The sequence below is a fragment of the Hyperolius riggenbachi genome, chromosome 7 (assembly GCF_040937935.1).
Source record: "Hyperolius riggenbachi isolate aHypRig1 chromosome 7, aHypRig1.pri, whole genome shotgun sequence".
NCBI lineage: Eukaryota > Metazoa > Chordata > Amphibia > Anura > Hyperoliidae > Hyperolius > Hyperolius riggenbachi.
Window position 1 is genome coordinate 256,591,260 of NC_090652.1, and position 16,797 is coordinate 256,608,056.

Below are 16,797 nucleotides of genomic sequence, written 5' to 3' on the forward strand. Positions count from 1 at the left end.
AGTAGCACTCCCATGGCCGGAAGTGTTTTGTGTCTGCACAGTAGTATTATGCAGGTGCAGAACGGGGGAACGTGCATGGCCGGACCGCACATGCACAGTATGCCCCGGACCAGAGGTCTTTCCAGGGCAAATTATGGAGGATGCAGGCATAGACTGAGGACATCGAGGGAGCGATCAGGCTGGAGGGGGCTGGAGGAAGCCCCAGTTAGGTATACATTTTTTCTTTGGCCCCATCTCAGATTTACTTTAATGAGGCTGTCTACTGTGGTGTCTGACTTTATAGCTATTAACACATGTTCTTCTCTGTTGACCTTTTTGCTTATATTATAGTTTTAAAGGAAACCAGAGCTGAGTAATAATAAAAGTTTTATACGTACCTGGGGCTTCCTTCAGCCTCATCCGCAGGAATCGCTCCCACACCGCCATCCTCAGCCTTCTCCTGCTCCGGTACCAGGTCCCGTAACTTCAGCCAGTCACGGCCAGTCTGCGCAAGAGAAGTGCGCCCCCTACATATCTCTCCGGCGGCTGCTGGAGAGATACGCAGAGTGCACTTCTCCTTACATCAGTCTGGCTGTGACCAGGGCCGGATTTAGGCCAAGGCCACCTAGGCCATGGTCTAGGGCACCACAGGAGGAAGGGCACCAAAGCAGCAGGATAAGCTGGTGCAGCATTTGCAAGCTTGCAAAAGCTGCAATACAGGGAGATCAGGTGAGTGCCTGACCTCAGTACTCTGCTGCTAGCTGTCTGTGCAGCAGCCACCTTGCTCTCTGTGCACGTTTGCATTGTGGCCAGCGCCTATGGACAGCGGCAGGTTTGGAGGCAGAAAGGAAGAGGAAGCTTCTGCACTGGAGACGAGTGTAGAAATGACTGACACTGATGGCTGCTGCGATGTGAAGGCGAGCTGGCTACCTATACTGAAAAGAGGTGTGTGTGTGTGGGGGGGGGGGGGGGGATTAAGGATGTCATCTGGCTACCTATACTGGAAGGAAAGGGGTCAGGAGTCATCTGACTACCTATACTAGAGGGAAAGGGGGTGGGAGTCATCTGTCTACCATACTGGAAGGAAGGGGGAGGGGTCATCTGGTTACCTATACTGGAAGGAAAGGGGGGGAGGAGTCATCTGGCTACCTATACTAGAGGGAAGGGGGGAGAGGTCATCTCGCTACCTATACTGAAGGGGGCAGCTGGTGACAGTGGCCTAGGGCGGTAAAGAGTACAAATCCGGCCCTGGCTGCGACTGACAGGGGTGATGGGACTCCGTACCGGAGCAGGAGAAGGCTGAGGACGCCGGCATGGGAGCAACGAGCGGATGAGGCTGGAGGAAGCCCCATGTATGTATAAACCTTTTTCTTTAATCAGCTCTGGTTTCCTTTAACATTGACATTACTCTTGGGGGTCCCAGAAGGCATTCACTTACACTTTAGACAACACAACCTCTTTCATCCTTCCTTTACGCAAAAAGACTGATAGACACATAACACAGTTTAATGTCTATAATGCTTCCAGCTCAGTATAGATATAGCAGGGAGTGTATGTCCATTTCAGATCTGCTGGACCTTTCCTTGCAGACAACAATCCGTTCCCATGAGATGGAAGATATAAAGGCATAGAGTCTGTAGCTGGGGGTGGCCAGGTTTTCAAGCAGTTCCTTGACACTCATGATGCCCAGTGCGCTACTTTTGCTCTTGTGTAACAACTGCACTTATATCCTGAGAAACGGGGAAATCCATATGAAGACAAAGGTGATTGTTCTGTGAACCTTTTATATCCTGAAGTCACATTTCATGCTGATGACATTATGTACAACGTACACGGCACATTCCAGGGATTAAGATGTGTCCATACTAAAGAATCCTTCAGTTTTCACGAGTAGCACCTTTTACAACAGGAACTGCCACATTATTTCTCTGCAGAAAAATTGGAAAATGAAAAATAGGTCAATGCACCACACAAGACAATACACACAATACAATGCACAGATATAACAATACAATACACAGATATAACAATACAATACACAGATATAACAATACACAGATATAACAAAGCATTACACAGATATAACAATACAATACACAGATATAACAAAGCATTACACAGATATAACAATACAATACACAGATATAGCAAGGCGTTTAAAGCACCCCATCCACTATTGATATTTCAGTGAGTTTTATCATCTTACATCTTAAAGAGAACCCGAGGTGGGTTTGAAGAATATTATCTGCATACAGAGGATGGATCTGCCTATACAGCCCAGCCTCTGTTGCTATCCCAAACCCCCCTAAGGTCCCCCTGCACTCTGCAATACCTCATAAATCACAGCCACGCTGCTTGTCAGAGCTGGCTGTGTTTATCTCTATAGTGTCAGTCTGCTGCTCTCCCCGCCTCCTGCAGAACTCCAGTCCCCGCCTGCATCCCTTCCCTCCCTGCTGATTGGAGGGAAGGGATGGGGGCAGGGACCGGAGCTATGCAGGAGGCTGGGGAGCAGCTGAGACTGACACTACAGATGTAAACACAGCCTCACAGCACGGCTGTGATTTATGAGGGATTGCAGAGTGCAGGGGGACCTTAGTGGGGTTTGGGATAGCAACAGAGGCTGGGCTGTATAGGCAGATCCAGCCTCTGTATGCAGATAACATTCTTTAAACACACCTCGGGTTCTCTTTAAGGCCTGTACTCACCGGAAGTTGGATCGGGGAACCCACAGTGATGCGACCCGACAAATGAGCATTCCCCAATCCGTATGCCTGGCCGCGAAACACGTGTCGGCCCACGACGGGCGAGAAAGAGCGTTCAAACGATTGTGGAGAGTTGCGCAGGAATAATTAAGGATCTTAAAGATCTGATTCGCCGTGAAAGGCATAATTGTGCATCTTGAAAAGTCGCGAAGTGAGTACGTAGCTTTAAGCTGCCCATCAATCATACAGTCTTAATTGTACAAGCTTACCGAATCTTTGTAGTAGAAGGGTGAACTGTGTGACTATACGTTATACTTTAGGTCATTCTCATATTACATATAAGTGGTAAGATTGTACAATCAAGAATGCATCAGTAGTGGGAACCTTTTTGCCTGGGACACACCATGCAATTTCCCATCAAATAGATTGGTTCGATTCGGAAAATCGATGAGAAAAACATTCGGAAATCAGCTCAGACCTGACGGAAATAATTGGTTGGAGCCGCCTATCTGACAGGTAATTGCATGGTGTGTACCAGGCATAACTCTATACATCGGCATGCAGGAGATCAGATCTCTACATATAAAGTCCCAAATGAACTCATCTGCAATGGACACAGTCAATCCTATCCAACCCCCTAGGGGAATGCTGTGTGTGGGTTGCTGTTCATGGGAGAAGAGCTGCCACACATAGAGGCTGCACATGGAATGGGAAGTGATCACAGGCAGAGGCTGCTGTACATACTATAGTAAGGAGGGAGCTGAATGTGATAGAGCCAGGCTGCTGTACATGAATAGGAGGGCTGCTATCCATGAATTGGGCTGCATGGGGTAACCGACATGGTAACAGTAAAAAAGGGCGCAGGAGGCTAGTGGACAAATCGGGCGCCGCCATTCACTCCCATAATAAATATTGTTTAATGGGCGCCCGATAGGAAAAAAGGGCGCCGGAGAAAAATAACGTTTTAAAAGCGGCGCCCGGAGACTTAATGTTTTATTACTGCTTCTCATGATTACACATTATTTAATGATTTATACATTTTTTAATATTATTTTTAAACGAAAAACAGTACAATATTTTTTTCAAACATTATTTTTAAACGAAAAACAGTACAAATTTTTTTTTTTACATTATTTTTAAACGAAAAAACCGCACAATATGTTTTTGAAACTTTATTAATGCTTATCACAGGGGGGTCTTAGGTTTAGGCACCAACAGGGGGTCTTAGGTTTAGACACCACCAGGGGGGTCTTAGGTTTAGGCACCAACAGGGGGGTCTTAGGTTTAGGCACCAACAGGGGGGTCTTAGGTTTAGGCACCACCAGGGGGGTCTTAGGTTTAGGCACCAACAGGGGGGTCTTAGGTTTAGGCACCAACAGGGGGGTCTTAGGTTTAGGCACCAACAGGGGGTCTTAGGTTTAGGCACCAACAGGGGGGTCTTAGGTTTAGGCACCAACAGGGGGGGGTCTTAGGTTTAGGCATCAAGAGGGGGGTCTAGGGGTTAGGGGTAGGTACAGGGAGGGTTACTTAGTAATTTTTTTTTAAACGTTATTATACGTTTCACTATTTAAACGAAAGATTAACGTTTTTACAATTGCCGATTTAATGCACATTATTTAATGATTTATAACATTATAAAACATGAATTTTAAACGAAATACAGTACAATACATTTTTAAACGTTATCCATGCTTATCGTTTAAAACCCCGCGCCCTTTTTTCCCAGCGCCCCTTTTTAACGTACGCAACGGACATACCTGTTCTAATAGGAAACCACAGTACACAACAAGTTAGGGCCAGTGTCGGACTGGGAGCTGGAAAAACACCTACAGGCCAAGGAAATTCACCTACAGGCCAAGCAGCAGTAACCCTGTGTTATTACTCCCAATAGAAACCTGCAGCAACCCCCGATTACTGCTGCTTGGCCAGCAAATGGATTTCCTCAGCTTTACCACCTCCCAGTCCGCCACTGGTTAGGGCCGTTGCAGAAGAGTGGCTGCCGGTAGCTGTGCATGACGTTTACAGCCGGGATCAACCGTGTCCCACATTGAGATGAATAGCAGCAGCGTTCATTTCAATGTGTTTACTGACCACATACCCCCCAACTGTCCCTCTTTTGGACGGACAGTCCCTCTTTGGGAGCCATGTCCCACTGTCCCTCTTTGGGAGCCTCATTTGTCCCTCTTTCAGGACTGATGTGCAGATCTATGTAACTATGTGTGTTTTTTCTACAGAAAAATGTGTTTAACTGTCTCTAAACTTTATTTCCACCCTTTAAAATGATATATTTCTTATTTTTATGTGTTAATATGAAGGCAAATTAACCAGCATAGAAAGGACCAGTGTGGTCTGAATTATAAAACAACAATATTTTTCTCATGAAATCGTTATGGTATGCGTTACTAAAGCTGAGTACACACGTACGATAACGATAGTTCGAAAACGAACGATAATGACAATCGGACTGATAATCGTGCGTTCCAAATTTTCCAACAATCGTTTTTTTGGACGATAACGACCGTTATCGTTCAATCCGACCGATACAACCCGGCGGATTTTTTCGAAAGATAATCGTTCAATCGTTGCAGTGTGTACAAAGATCGTCCGATAATGATTATCTGTGGAGTAGTATGCATGTTCTTATTGCCTGTCATAACGTCACTTCCGTTTGGGCACGCATTTTTTCATCGTTCGTCGTTCAGTACTTTATACTTATATCGTTCATGTGTGTACACAATCGTTCATTACGAACGATCTTTTCGGTCTAATTTGAATATCGTGTAAACGTCACGAATCGTTTGTAACGAACGATCTTTATCGGACGTGTATACGAACCTTAAGGGTGTGCCAGGGGCATAATTAGGGGTGTGTCAGGGGCGTGGCTTAATTGTCCCTCTTTCTTATCTCAAAATGTTGGGAGGTATGCTGCCATTGTCGGCATGGTGGTCGGTTGAGTTTGCTGAGATGCTGTGTGTAGCGTTGGCTGCATTTGTGGTTCTGTGTCCCTCTAGGGGCTCAAAATGCAATAAAACGGTGGAAAATGATGTCATACAGTTTTCTGCTAAACTCTATTTTTCAGTAGCAGAAAAGCGCTCAGCATTGGCTAAACGAGCCGCCAGCAGGTGTCCGTCTGCACCAGCCGTAAGGGCTGGGATCCACTACATGTGCTTTGCCCTGCGCTTTCCTGGAGTGATCGCTATTTGGCTACTGTAGCCACTGATGCTCTGGGGTCACTCCCAAACTGCTGCAAGCAGTGTTCTGCAATCAATTCAGCATCCCATAGGGATCTGCTGGCTTAGTGCTTTGCTGCCAAAGTGCACCTAGTGGTTCCCAGCCCTAAGAGTTATAAATAAGGCCACAAAATGAAACCACATACTGAATTTTTAGAAGATTTCACAGAAAAAAAGGATCATTTCAATCTGATAATGTGACAAGGTACAGAGGACAACTTACCTCCCTCTAAGGGGTAAACACAAGACTTTTTACATTCATCTTCAGTATCAAAGCGGTTGCCATTCCCACTGCATCCTCCATACCAGAACTGGGCACAGGAGTTGGCCTGTTTGTCATAATACCATTTTATTATGTATGTCCTGCAGGGTCCCTGGTCTAGCGGCAGCTTGCATCGTGCGTCCTGGGTGTACTCTGCAATGAGGGAAATAGTTATACTGCAGCCTAGTAAGAAAATCAGAGCATAAAAATGACAAACGTCTCAATATACTATCCAATCAGATCAGGGGTGAGCCTGGGGTGCCTGGCACCTGGGTGCAAGATTTTCACTGGCGCCTATGGGAGTGGTTAAATTAACCATACCCAACCACATAACCACACCCATGTCCTGCCTAATCGCACCCATGTCCCCGTTTAGGTAGTGAGTGACAGGGAGCCCCGTTTAGGTAGTGAGTGACAGGGACCCCTTAAAGGTAGTGAGTGACAGGGACCCCTTAAAGGTAGTGAGTGACAGGGACCCCCTTTAGGTAGTGAGTGACAGGGACCCCTTTAGGTAGTGAGTGACAGGGACCCCCTTTAGGTAGTGAGTGACAGGAACCCCCTTTAGGTAGTGAGTGACAGGGACCCCGTTTACGTAGTGAGTGACAGGGACCCCCTTTAGGTAGTGAGTGACAGGAACCCCTTTAGGTAGTGAGTGACAGGGACCCCGTTTAGCTAGAGAGTGACAGGGACCCCATTTAGGTAGTGAGTGACAGGGACCCCCTTTAGGTAGTGAGTGACAGGAACCCCGTTTAGGTAGTGAGTGACAGGGACCTCGGTTAGGTAGTGAGTGACAAAGACCCCTTTAGGTAGTGAGTGACAGGGACCCCCTTTAGGTAGTGAGTGACAGGGACCCCTTTAGGTAGTAAGTGAAAGGGACCGCGTTTAGGTAGTGAGTGACAGGGACCCCCTTTAGGTAGTGAGTGACAGGGACCCCTTTAGGTAGTGAGTGACAGGGACCCCCTTTAGGCAGTGAGTGACAGGGTCCCCCTTTAGGCAGTGAGTGACAGGGAGCCCCGTTTAGGCAGTGAGTGACAGGGACCCCGTTTAGCTAGTGAGTGACAGGGACCCCGTTCAGCTAGTGAGTGACAGGGACCGCCTTTAGGTAGTGAGTGACAGGGACCCCCTTTAGGCAGTGAGTGACAGGGAGCCCCCCTCTAGCCGCCGCCGCTCTCCCCTCACCTTGCAGTGTCAGACCTCAGGATCAGCGGGCGACCCGACCAGTAAGAGCGGGCGACAGACGCACCCGCTCTATATGCGGAAGTGATGTCACTTCCGCATATCAGTGCGGTGTGCTAGGTCCTAGCGCCCGCACTATTGTCAGAGACAGGCGCCTGGGTGCAATGCACCCGCAGCACCCACCCAGGCTCGGCCCTGAATCAGATGCTATTTATTAGCAGCTGTTGGAAGAATTCAGCTGTTTTAACAATACTTTCAACATCCTTTTAAAAGGAACCCAAGGTGAGAGACATGTAGAGGCTGCCATATTTATTTCCTTTTAGGCTGAATTCACACTTAGATGCATTGAATTGTGTTGTGTTGCATCTAACTAACCATAAGGCATGTATAATTCATATATGCCGGTATTTAAAGGGATGAGGTGGCAACTCTATTTGCATACCATATGGCAAATGGCATGCAGCGTGACGCAACTCAACGTTATGCATTAAGTGTAAATAGGGCCTTAAACAATACCAGTTGCCTGGTGGTCCTGCAATCTCTTTGGCTGCAGTAGTGTCTGAATCACACACCCAAAACAAACGTGCAGCTACAGGGCTTGATTTCTGGAAAGGCCACAAAGGCCCGGGCCTTGGGCAGCTGCAGGCCATGCACATGAAGGAGGAGTCTGAAATGGGGAGCAACACATGAAAAAGGAAACTGATGCTCAAGGCAGCTGTTCATGAAAGAGAGGGGTTGCTGTACATGGATGATACACATGGAAGAGGGGGCTGCACATGGAATGGGGGGCGCTGCTGCACAAAAATTGGAAGCCACAACATGCTTAGCCTAGGGGCACAACATGTATAATTCCGGCCTTGTGCAGCTAATCTTGTATTTTTGTCAGAAACACCTGATCTGCATGCTTGTTCAGGGTATATGGCTAAAAGTGTTAAAGGATACCCAAAGTGACATGTGACATAATGAGATAGACATGTGTATGTGCAGTGCCTAGCACACAAATAGCTATGCTGTGTTCCTTTTTTTCTTTCTCTGCGTGAAAGAGTTAAATATCAGGTATGTACGTGGCTGACTCAGTCCTGACTCAGACAGGAAGTGACTACAGTGTAACCCTCGCTGATAAGAAATTCCCCTCTTTATCTCTTTCTTGCTCTCAGTAGCCATTTTATGCTAGAAAAGTGTTTTATAGTTGACATTTCTTATCAGCGAGGGTTACACTGTAGTCACTTCCTGTCTGAGTCAGGACTGAGTCAGCCACTTACATACCTGATATTTAACTCTTTCAGGCAGAGAAAGAAAAAAAGGAACACAGCATAGTTATTTGTGTGCTAGGCACTGTACATACACATGTCTATCTCATCATGTCACATGTCACTTCAGGTATCCTTTAAAGGCGGTACAGCCAGAGGATCTGCATTGTTTAACTGCTTGCCGACCGGGTCACGCTGATGGGATATATCCAGCAATAAAGAGATCTTGCATTTTCTGATACAAGTGCAAATCCATTTTGCTTTGGATGTTTGCATACATTTGAAAATCCGAATTTTGCAAACAGGTTTGTTATGCAAAACCCTGTGTGTCTGCAGTGAACAAAACGTGTGTGTTTCAGCAAAGCCTGCAGACATGCGTTCAATTGGAATGACCCTCAAGGGATAGAAATGTCCACGCTTTATTGCTAGGGCTGATATTCACCTATTTTAGGAACCAGTGGCTCAATTCTCTCAGCTGAACTTGATGGCGAAAAAATAACGGTGGAAGATGAAGTCCTTGAGGATGATGAGGTTTGTTCTTTCGAGGAAGATATCGAGCTTCCACCTGCCGATAAAACCTCTGCAGGACAGGACAACAAAAGAAAGAAGTGGTTTGATTTAAAATGCACACTAATAAATAAAACAAATGATAAAAAAAAACATATTGGTATTTAAAGTGGACCCAAACTTTTGCACAACATACAATGAAAAGTCTTTATTCCACATACAGTTGCTAAGGAAATTCACTGTTCTATGTTTGTTTAGCCAGAAGAGTTTAATTAGTTCTTATCGGCAGCTGTGAATAGACTGCAGGAGCTCTGCTGAGGCGGCTCTCCTTATTCTCCCCATGAAAACATGCATTTAGCATGGTGGCGTGTAAATCCCAGCCAAGGCGCTATCTGCACAAAGTTTATATGTCCTTCCTCTGTATGTGTGGGTTTCCTCCGGGCACTCTGTTTTCCTCCCATATTCCCAAAAACCTACAGATAAGTTAAAGTGAACCAGAACTCAGGACTTTGTCTTTGCTCTTAAAGATACGCAACAGCATAATAACCTTTAAAGAAAAACATTTTTTTGTTACAGCCAAAACAAATCCTGCAATAAATCTGCAGTGTCTCTACTTCCTGCTTTCTTGGAAGCAGACATATTGTTAATATCCTGTGTTTACCAAATAGCTGCTCTGCTGTGAAAGCCAGCTGACACAGCTGGGAGATCAAATTACAACTTGTGATTAGTCACAGATGAGGGGGAATTAGACAGGCTAAACTCTCTAAATACATACAGGGTCCATTTCTTCCATTTTCCTTCTTTTCTGTGCAAGAGTTCATGTCCACTTTAACTGGCTTCCCCCCTAGATACAGGTCCTTCTCAAAAAATTAGCATATTGTGATAAAGTTGATTATTTTCTGTGATGTGCTGATAAACATTAGACTTTCATATATTTTAGATTCATTACACACAACTGAAGTAGTTCAAGCCTTTTATTGTTTTAATATTGATGATTTTGGCATACAGCTCATGAAAACCCAAAATTCCTATCTCAAAAAATTAGCATATCATGAAAAGGTTCTCTAAACGAGCTATTAACCTAATCATCTGAATCAACTAATTAACTCTAAACACCTGCAAAAGATTCCTGAGGCTTTTAAAAACTCCCAGCCTGGTTCATTACTCAAAACCGCAATCATGGGTAAGACTGCCGACCTGACTGCTGTCCAGAAGGCCATCATTGACACCCTCAAGCAAGAGGGTAAGACACAGAAAGAAATTTCAGAACGAATAGGCTGTTCCCTGAGTGCTGTATCAAGGCACCTCAGTGGGAAGTCTGTGTCAGTAAATGTCAATTCATCAAGGTTACAGCATGGGGTAAAACACAGTTCCATTACCGGCGGTTCTCCTCTGTCGGAATCAGTGCGGGACTCACAGAACTTACAGAAGCAGAGATGATTACCTATGACTGACAGCTGCAGAAGCCAATAGAAACCGCCCCTGTCTCCTGCTAGTCCGGATGATCGGATCTGATAGCACCTTCAGGCTTTTCAGGCGGGTCCAGCTTTTCTACCCCCCAGGCAGCGAGCAGAGAGAGATCCTAACAACACAGGTTCCCCCTGCCACCCTTCGGCTGTTTAACCATTTAAGTTCCTGTTTGAAGATGCAGAAGAACTAGTGTGGAAATCAACTAAGCATGACATGTGTACTGTCTCCTGGAAGTTCTGCCAAGATGTAGCAATTAATTAAAATGTTAAGAAAGACTAAAGGGGCCGATACACTGGTCGATTTCAGCCATCGATCGATCAATGGATTCTATAGAATCGATCAGAAATCGATTCTTTCAGATATACCAATCGATTTGTGTCTGATTTCGATCGATTTTGATGGATTTGATCTACCTGACAGGGTGGAAGATCTAGGTCGATCTGCTGCTGGCCCATAGAGTTGCATTGGATCTAATAGTCCAATAATGCATTTAGATAGATTTCCCATACATTTCATTCTGAAATCTACTGCAAATCTGTTCCTAGTGTGTGGCACACATCAGATAGATTACTGTCAGATTCAACTTGACAGGCATCTGACAGAAATCTATCTGATGGTCAAATCTGCTGCAAATCTATAAGTGTATGGCCACCTATATGGAGACTAATAGACAGATTTAGAGCAAGCAGAGGCAGTAAAACAAACATGTACATTCTAAAGGGATGTTGGGATTTGAGATGGCCCGAACAGTTTGCCGGCAGACAGTTCCCGGTGAATTTCTGCTGTTCGCGTTCTTGGCGAACGCCGAACATATGGCGTGTTCGACCCGCCCCCTATACATCATGGAGCCAAACTTTGACCCCTTACCTCACAGTCAGCAAACACATGGCATCCAATTAGCTAGCACTTCATCCTGGACCCCCACCCCCCTATTAAAAAGCAGTTGCGGTGGCCATATTGGATTAATTCTCTGCTAGCTGCTGATTGTCAGTCAGAGCAGGGTCAGACTTGCTGCAGATAGGTAGGGAAAGCATTAGCTAGGCTTGTGTTTTTGTTCCTCACTTGCTGTGAAAGCACTCCAAACAGCCCTATTGAGGGCTAGCGCATCGGTCTCCTGTGTTTTTTTTGTGTGTGTGACACTCCACAGCCCACTGACACCCAGAACTGTGTGCACACTACTGCTGTTGCTACATTAAGTTGCAGGCACAGTACCACTCCAGAACATTATTATTCCACTGTATTCTGATAGTACTATTGCATTTCTCTGTTTGTGACACTCCACAGCTCACACCCAGAGCTGTATGCACACTACCGCTATTGTTGTTGCAGGCACAGAACCACTCCAGTGCATTATTATTTCATTGTATTCTGATAGTACAATGGCATTTCTTTGTGTGTGACACTCCACAGCCCACGGACACCCAGAGCTGTGCACACTACTGCTATTGTTGCTACATTATATTGCAGGCACAATACTATTCCAGTGCATTATTTGTAGGAATGTAATGTGATTTGTGCCCTTTAGAGATTAAAACCCGATTTTGCGTCAACTCTGTAATTTTTAGTGGGACTTTTGGCATGGATCCCCCTCTGGCACGCCCCTGTCCAGGTGTTAAACCCCTTGAAAGAAATTTTTCATCACTTTTGTGGCCAGAAACAGTCATTATAGGTTGTAAAATTCGCCTGCCCATTGAAATCTATGGCGGTTCGCATGTTCGTGAACATTTGCGGACGTTAGTGTTCGCTGTTCGCGAATGGAAAATTCGTTGTTCATGACATCTCTACTTGGGATGCCTCTTACTATTGTAATGCTGTCTCTGCACAAAACAGCAAGTAACAACACACACTCTTCTGCTGTTAACGACAATGGGCTTTGGTAAATCCCTGCACGTCTACCGCACCTGTGAAAATTTTGATGAATTAGCACACAAAAGTCTAAAATACCAAATGTTGTATTTTCCCGACTTGTTTTTTTTTAATTGAACAGCCTTTGATGAATTGACACCTATATCTACTCTGTACAGCACTGTGGAAGATGTTGGCCCTATATATACACAGTAATAATAGTTTAGATGAAAACAAACTATTGATTTCAAACAGGGTCGGATTTCTGCAAAGGCCGCAGAGGCCACGGCCTAGGGCAGAAAAAAATCCAAAGGATGAAAGGGCGGCAGGACCTGAGAGATATAAGAGGCTGCATGTCAAAATAAATCATTTCTCCTGCTCCGAAGCCGCCCTGGCTTTGCTGCACACACAGTCAGAATTCCAGAGCTCTGTGTATTTTCCTTACTTCGTGGTGTGCTGGTGTGCGATGATACAAGCTTCAGTTTATTGCCAGGGGTGAGAGAAACATGGATCACAATGTAGACAACATTTCTGATCCAGTAAGGTAACAGAATTATTTCCACTTTACAACTCAAGCTGGGCTAAACAATGTATTGCTGGTCAGACTCTGTTAATGACTTGAGCCATTCCTTCTCCTCTCTCCCCCTGGATTGTAAATCTTAAACAGAAAGATAAGGTGTTTTTTTTCCTTAGAGAGATTTATGACAGCCCATTCTAAGCTAAATCTTAACCTCTTGCTGGCTCATTTTAAAGGCAACAGTAATGTCTGCAGTAGTATGAGATAGACAACTTCTCTATAATTATAATTGCAAATGTACTGTTGTATACTTTTGTATTGTTACATTCTGTTTTGTATACCAAAAGTAATAACATTCACTAAAAATTAAAAAAAATATATATTTGTACAGTGTTGGCAAACAGTAAAAAAAACACCTGTGAAAGAATCAGTACAATAAATACTATAAAATAGATGCAACAGATCTGTGATTACAGAAGAGCAGAGCGGGAGATGAATGCCGCTCTGCTACTTCATGCCTGGTACACACCATGCAATTTGCCATCAGATAGATGGGTTCGAATTGATTATTTCTGACAGGTCTAATCTGATTTCTGATCATTTTTCTAATCGACTTTGTATAAGTGATCGGAAAATCGATTCAACCCATCTATCTGGTGCATACCAGGCATTAGGGACTCACTGCTCTAACAGGAAAAACAATCATTCATCATTTTTCAGAGAGAAAACATTCATAGGTATACACAAGTCACTAAAACAGGCATTTCCTCCTGCAAACAAGTGATCGTTAAGGCTCATACACACATCAGACTATAGTCTTTGGAAAATGAAAGCTCACAGACCAATCTTACCACCCTTCATGTAGTATGAGAGCCATTCCTACACAGTCTATTCTATGGAGCTGAACTCCCCATCAGAAAAAAATCTTTGCAAGATGCTGCACACACAGATGCTGTACAGACACAAAAGATCAGTATCTGCAAAAGATCTGTTCCTGCCAATGATCTGTTCCTGCAAATTGCATTCATAGTCTATGAGATCTGCAGATCATCATACACACCTTGTTTAACTGACATTCATCTGCAGATCAGACAATCATCTGCAGATCTGAAGATCCATCCTGGTGGATCTGATCTGCAGATGAATGTCTGTTAAACAAGGTGTGTATGATGATCTGCAGATATCATAGACTATGAATGCATTTTGCAGGAACGGATCTTTTGCAGGAACAGATCTTTTGCAGATACTGATCTTTTGAATGTGTACAGCATCTTTGTGTGCAGCATTTTGCAAAGATTTCTGTCTGATGGGGAGTTCAGCTCCATAGAATAGACTGTGTAGGAATGGCTCTCATACTACATGGAATGGGGTAAAATTGGTCTGTGATCTTTCATTTTCCTAAAGGCTCATACACACATCAGACCATAGTCTTTTAAAAAATGAAAGATCACAGACCAATTTTACCCCCTTCCATGTAGTATGAGAGCCATACCTACACAGTCCATTCTATTGAGCTGAACTCCCCATCAGACAGAAATCTTTGCAAGATGCTGCACACAAAGATGCTGTACACATTCAAAAAATCAGTATCTGCAAAAGATCTGTTCCTGCAAAAGATCCGTTCCTGCAAAATGCATTCATAGTCTATGATATCTGCAGATCCTCATACACACCTTGTTTAAAAGACATTCATCTGCAGATCAGATCCACCAGGATGGATTTTCAGATCTGCAGATGATTGTCTGATCTGCAGATGAATGTCAGTTAAACAAGGTGTGTATGATGATCTGCAGATCTCATAGACTATGAATGCAATTTGCAGGAATGGATCTTTGGCAGTAACAGATCTTTTGCAGATACTGATCTTTTGCAGATACTGATCTTTTGTGCCTGTATTTTGTGTGAAGCATCTTGCAAAGATTTCTGTCTGATGGGGAGTTCAGCTCCATAGAATAGACTGTGTAGGAATGGCTCTCATGCTACATGGAAGGGGGTAAAATTGGTCTGTGATCTTTCATTTTCCAAAGACTATGGTCTGATGTGTGTATGCACCCTGAGTGTGTGTGTGTGTGTGTGTGTGTGTGTGTGTGGGGGGGGGGCGGTTGGTGGTACTGGGCCTAGGGCACTGGGAAGTCCAAATCCGGCCCTGATTTCAAATGGGCTGTCGGTTCCAGTGCTATTTTCAAGTGTATTTATGTGCAGAAAAGCACACAAACTGCCCTAGTGGAAATGCAGCCTTAGATGGCTCACAGATTTCCAGCATTCAAGCTAATAAAAAGCAAATATAATAAACACTTCTTGTGCAGTGTGTAGCTTACCTCTGGATCTAGCAGGGGATGGAGGTGGCTCTGTGACGGCTTCTTCTTCCTCATCATAATCTTCATCTTCCTCTTCTCCCTCATCCACGATTGGTTTATTGATAACTTCTTTCTTTGGTAGCTGCAGTAGATAATCCAGTTATAAACATTCTGTATTTTGCTATAGGAAAACACCGCTCTACCTCTGAAAACAAACGAAGGTGCTGGAAGCCAAAGAGCATAGACCTAAACCATGGATGAGATGAAATCCGCACACTCCAAAGTTTCGAAAAGTCCAAAGGTATTTTATTTGGGAATCACAGATACAGCAAAACGGCTGACATGTTTCGGATCAGGTATCCTTGAAGGCTATGAGTAAGGATACCTGATCCGAAACATGTCAGCCGTTTTGCTATATCTGTGAATCCCAAATAAAATACCTTTGGACTTTCTGAAACTTTGGAGTGTGCGGATTTCATCTCATCCACGATTCTGTATTATTACCGCATTTCTCCATACTTCTATACACTTGGAATGGGTACAGGTATTGCCCTGGCTTCATACTGCCTTAAAAATATGGAACGGACATAGGAACGGATTCTATGTAAAGCACACTTCTCTGTAGTTCTCAGAGCCATGTGACGTGACAATGACTTCTCAACACTTATCATGCACATAATAATAATAATAACTTTTTTTGTATAGTGCTTTTCTCCTGTCGGACTCAAAGCGCTTGCGAGGCAGCCACTAGAACGCACTCAGTAGGCAGTAACAGTGTTAGGGAGTCTTGCCCAAAGAGCTCCTTACTGAATTACTGGCTTACTGAACAGGCAGAGCCGAGATTCAAACCCAGGTCTCCTGTGTCGGAGGCAGAGCCCTTAACCAGTACGCCATCCAGCCATTCACTTATAAAATAATGTTATATCAAGGACCCACTAGGAACCCTTTTACAGTCCTTGGCGATCAGCAAAGCGCCATGCCAGTGGATCCCAATTGGGGTGGTCCCACTAGAAGTATTGCGATTGCAGATTGATCGCAAAACGCTGCTTTCAGCAATTTGGGACCAATCCCAGAGCGACTGCATCAGTGGCTACAGTAGCCAAATTGTGGTTGCTCTTGGAATCACTGTGAAGTTATGGTACTTCCAGCAAAATAGCAGGTGCTTAGCAATTTCCACAGAGCCCCCGTAGTGATCCCAGCCCTTAGTGATAACTGTTAGCTTTTCAGTAACGATGGTATTACCTGAACTTCTGGCACTCGAACCACAAATGTATTTTCAGCTGCCCTTCTTCTTTCTTCTTCTTGCCGAATCCTCTCCTCTTCCAATCGGATCCTCTCCTCCAGTCTCCTCTTTTCCTCTAATCTAAGGCTGTCATCTGGATTAATTCTGTTGATTTGAGTGCCGGGGTAGGTTGAGGCAGAGCCACCTTTCCCGTGGAAAATTGGATTGATTTTGTTGCCAACTCGATTGTAGATAAGCGCTCCATTTTCGTCTTCACAGAACTGATTCACCAGTTTTGACTCCAAAGCTATATAAAAATAAATAATGCAAATAGTAAGAT

At 44.4% G+C, this 16,797-nt stretch overlaps 1 protein-coding gene across 1 annotated transcript in view; it reads right to left on the reverse strand.

Annotated features, from left to right (window-relative positions):
* Positions 1-1,469: 1,469 nt before the first annotated feature.
* Positions 1,470-16,797, reverse strand: part of COL28A1 (collagen type XXVIII alpha 1 chain) — a 198,628-nt gene continuing 183,300 nt past the window's right edge. Inside the window, exons 35-39 of the mRNA XM_068247381.1 lie at positions 16,478-16,764; positions 15,257-15,377; positions 9,042-9,179; positions 6,135-6,326; positions 1,470-1,907 (exon numbers count right to left, since the gene is read on the reverse strand). Of these exons, the coding sequence (XP_068103482.1) occupies positions 1,900-1,907; positions 6,135-6,326; positions 9,042-9,179; positions 15,257-15,377; positions 16,478-16,764 (746 nt within the window). The 3' untranslated portion in view covers positions 1,470-1,899. The remainder of the gene's footprint in view (positions 1,908-6,134; positions 6,327-9,041; positions 9,180-15,256; positions 15,378-16,477; positions 16,765-16,797) is intronic.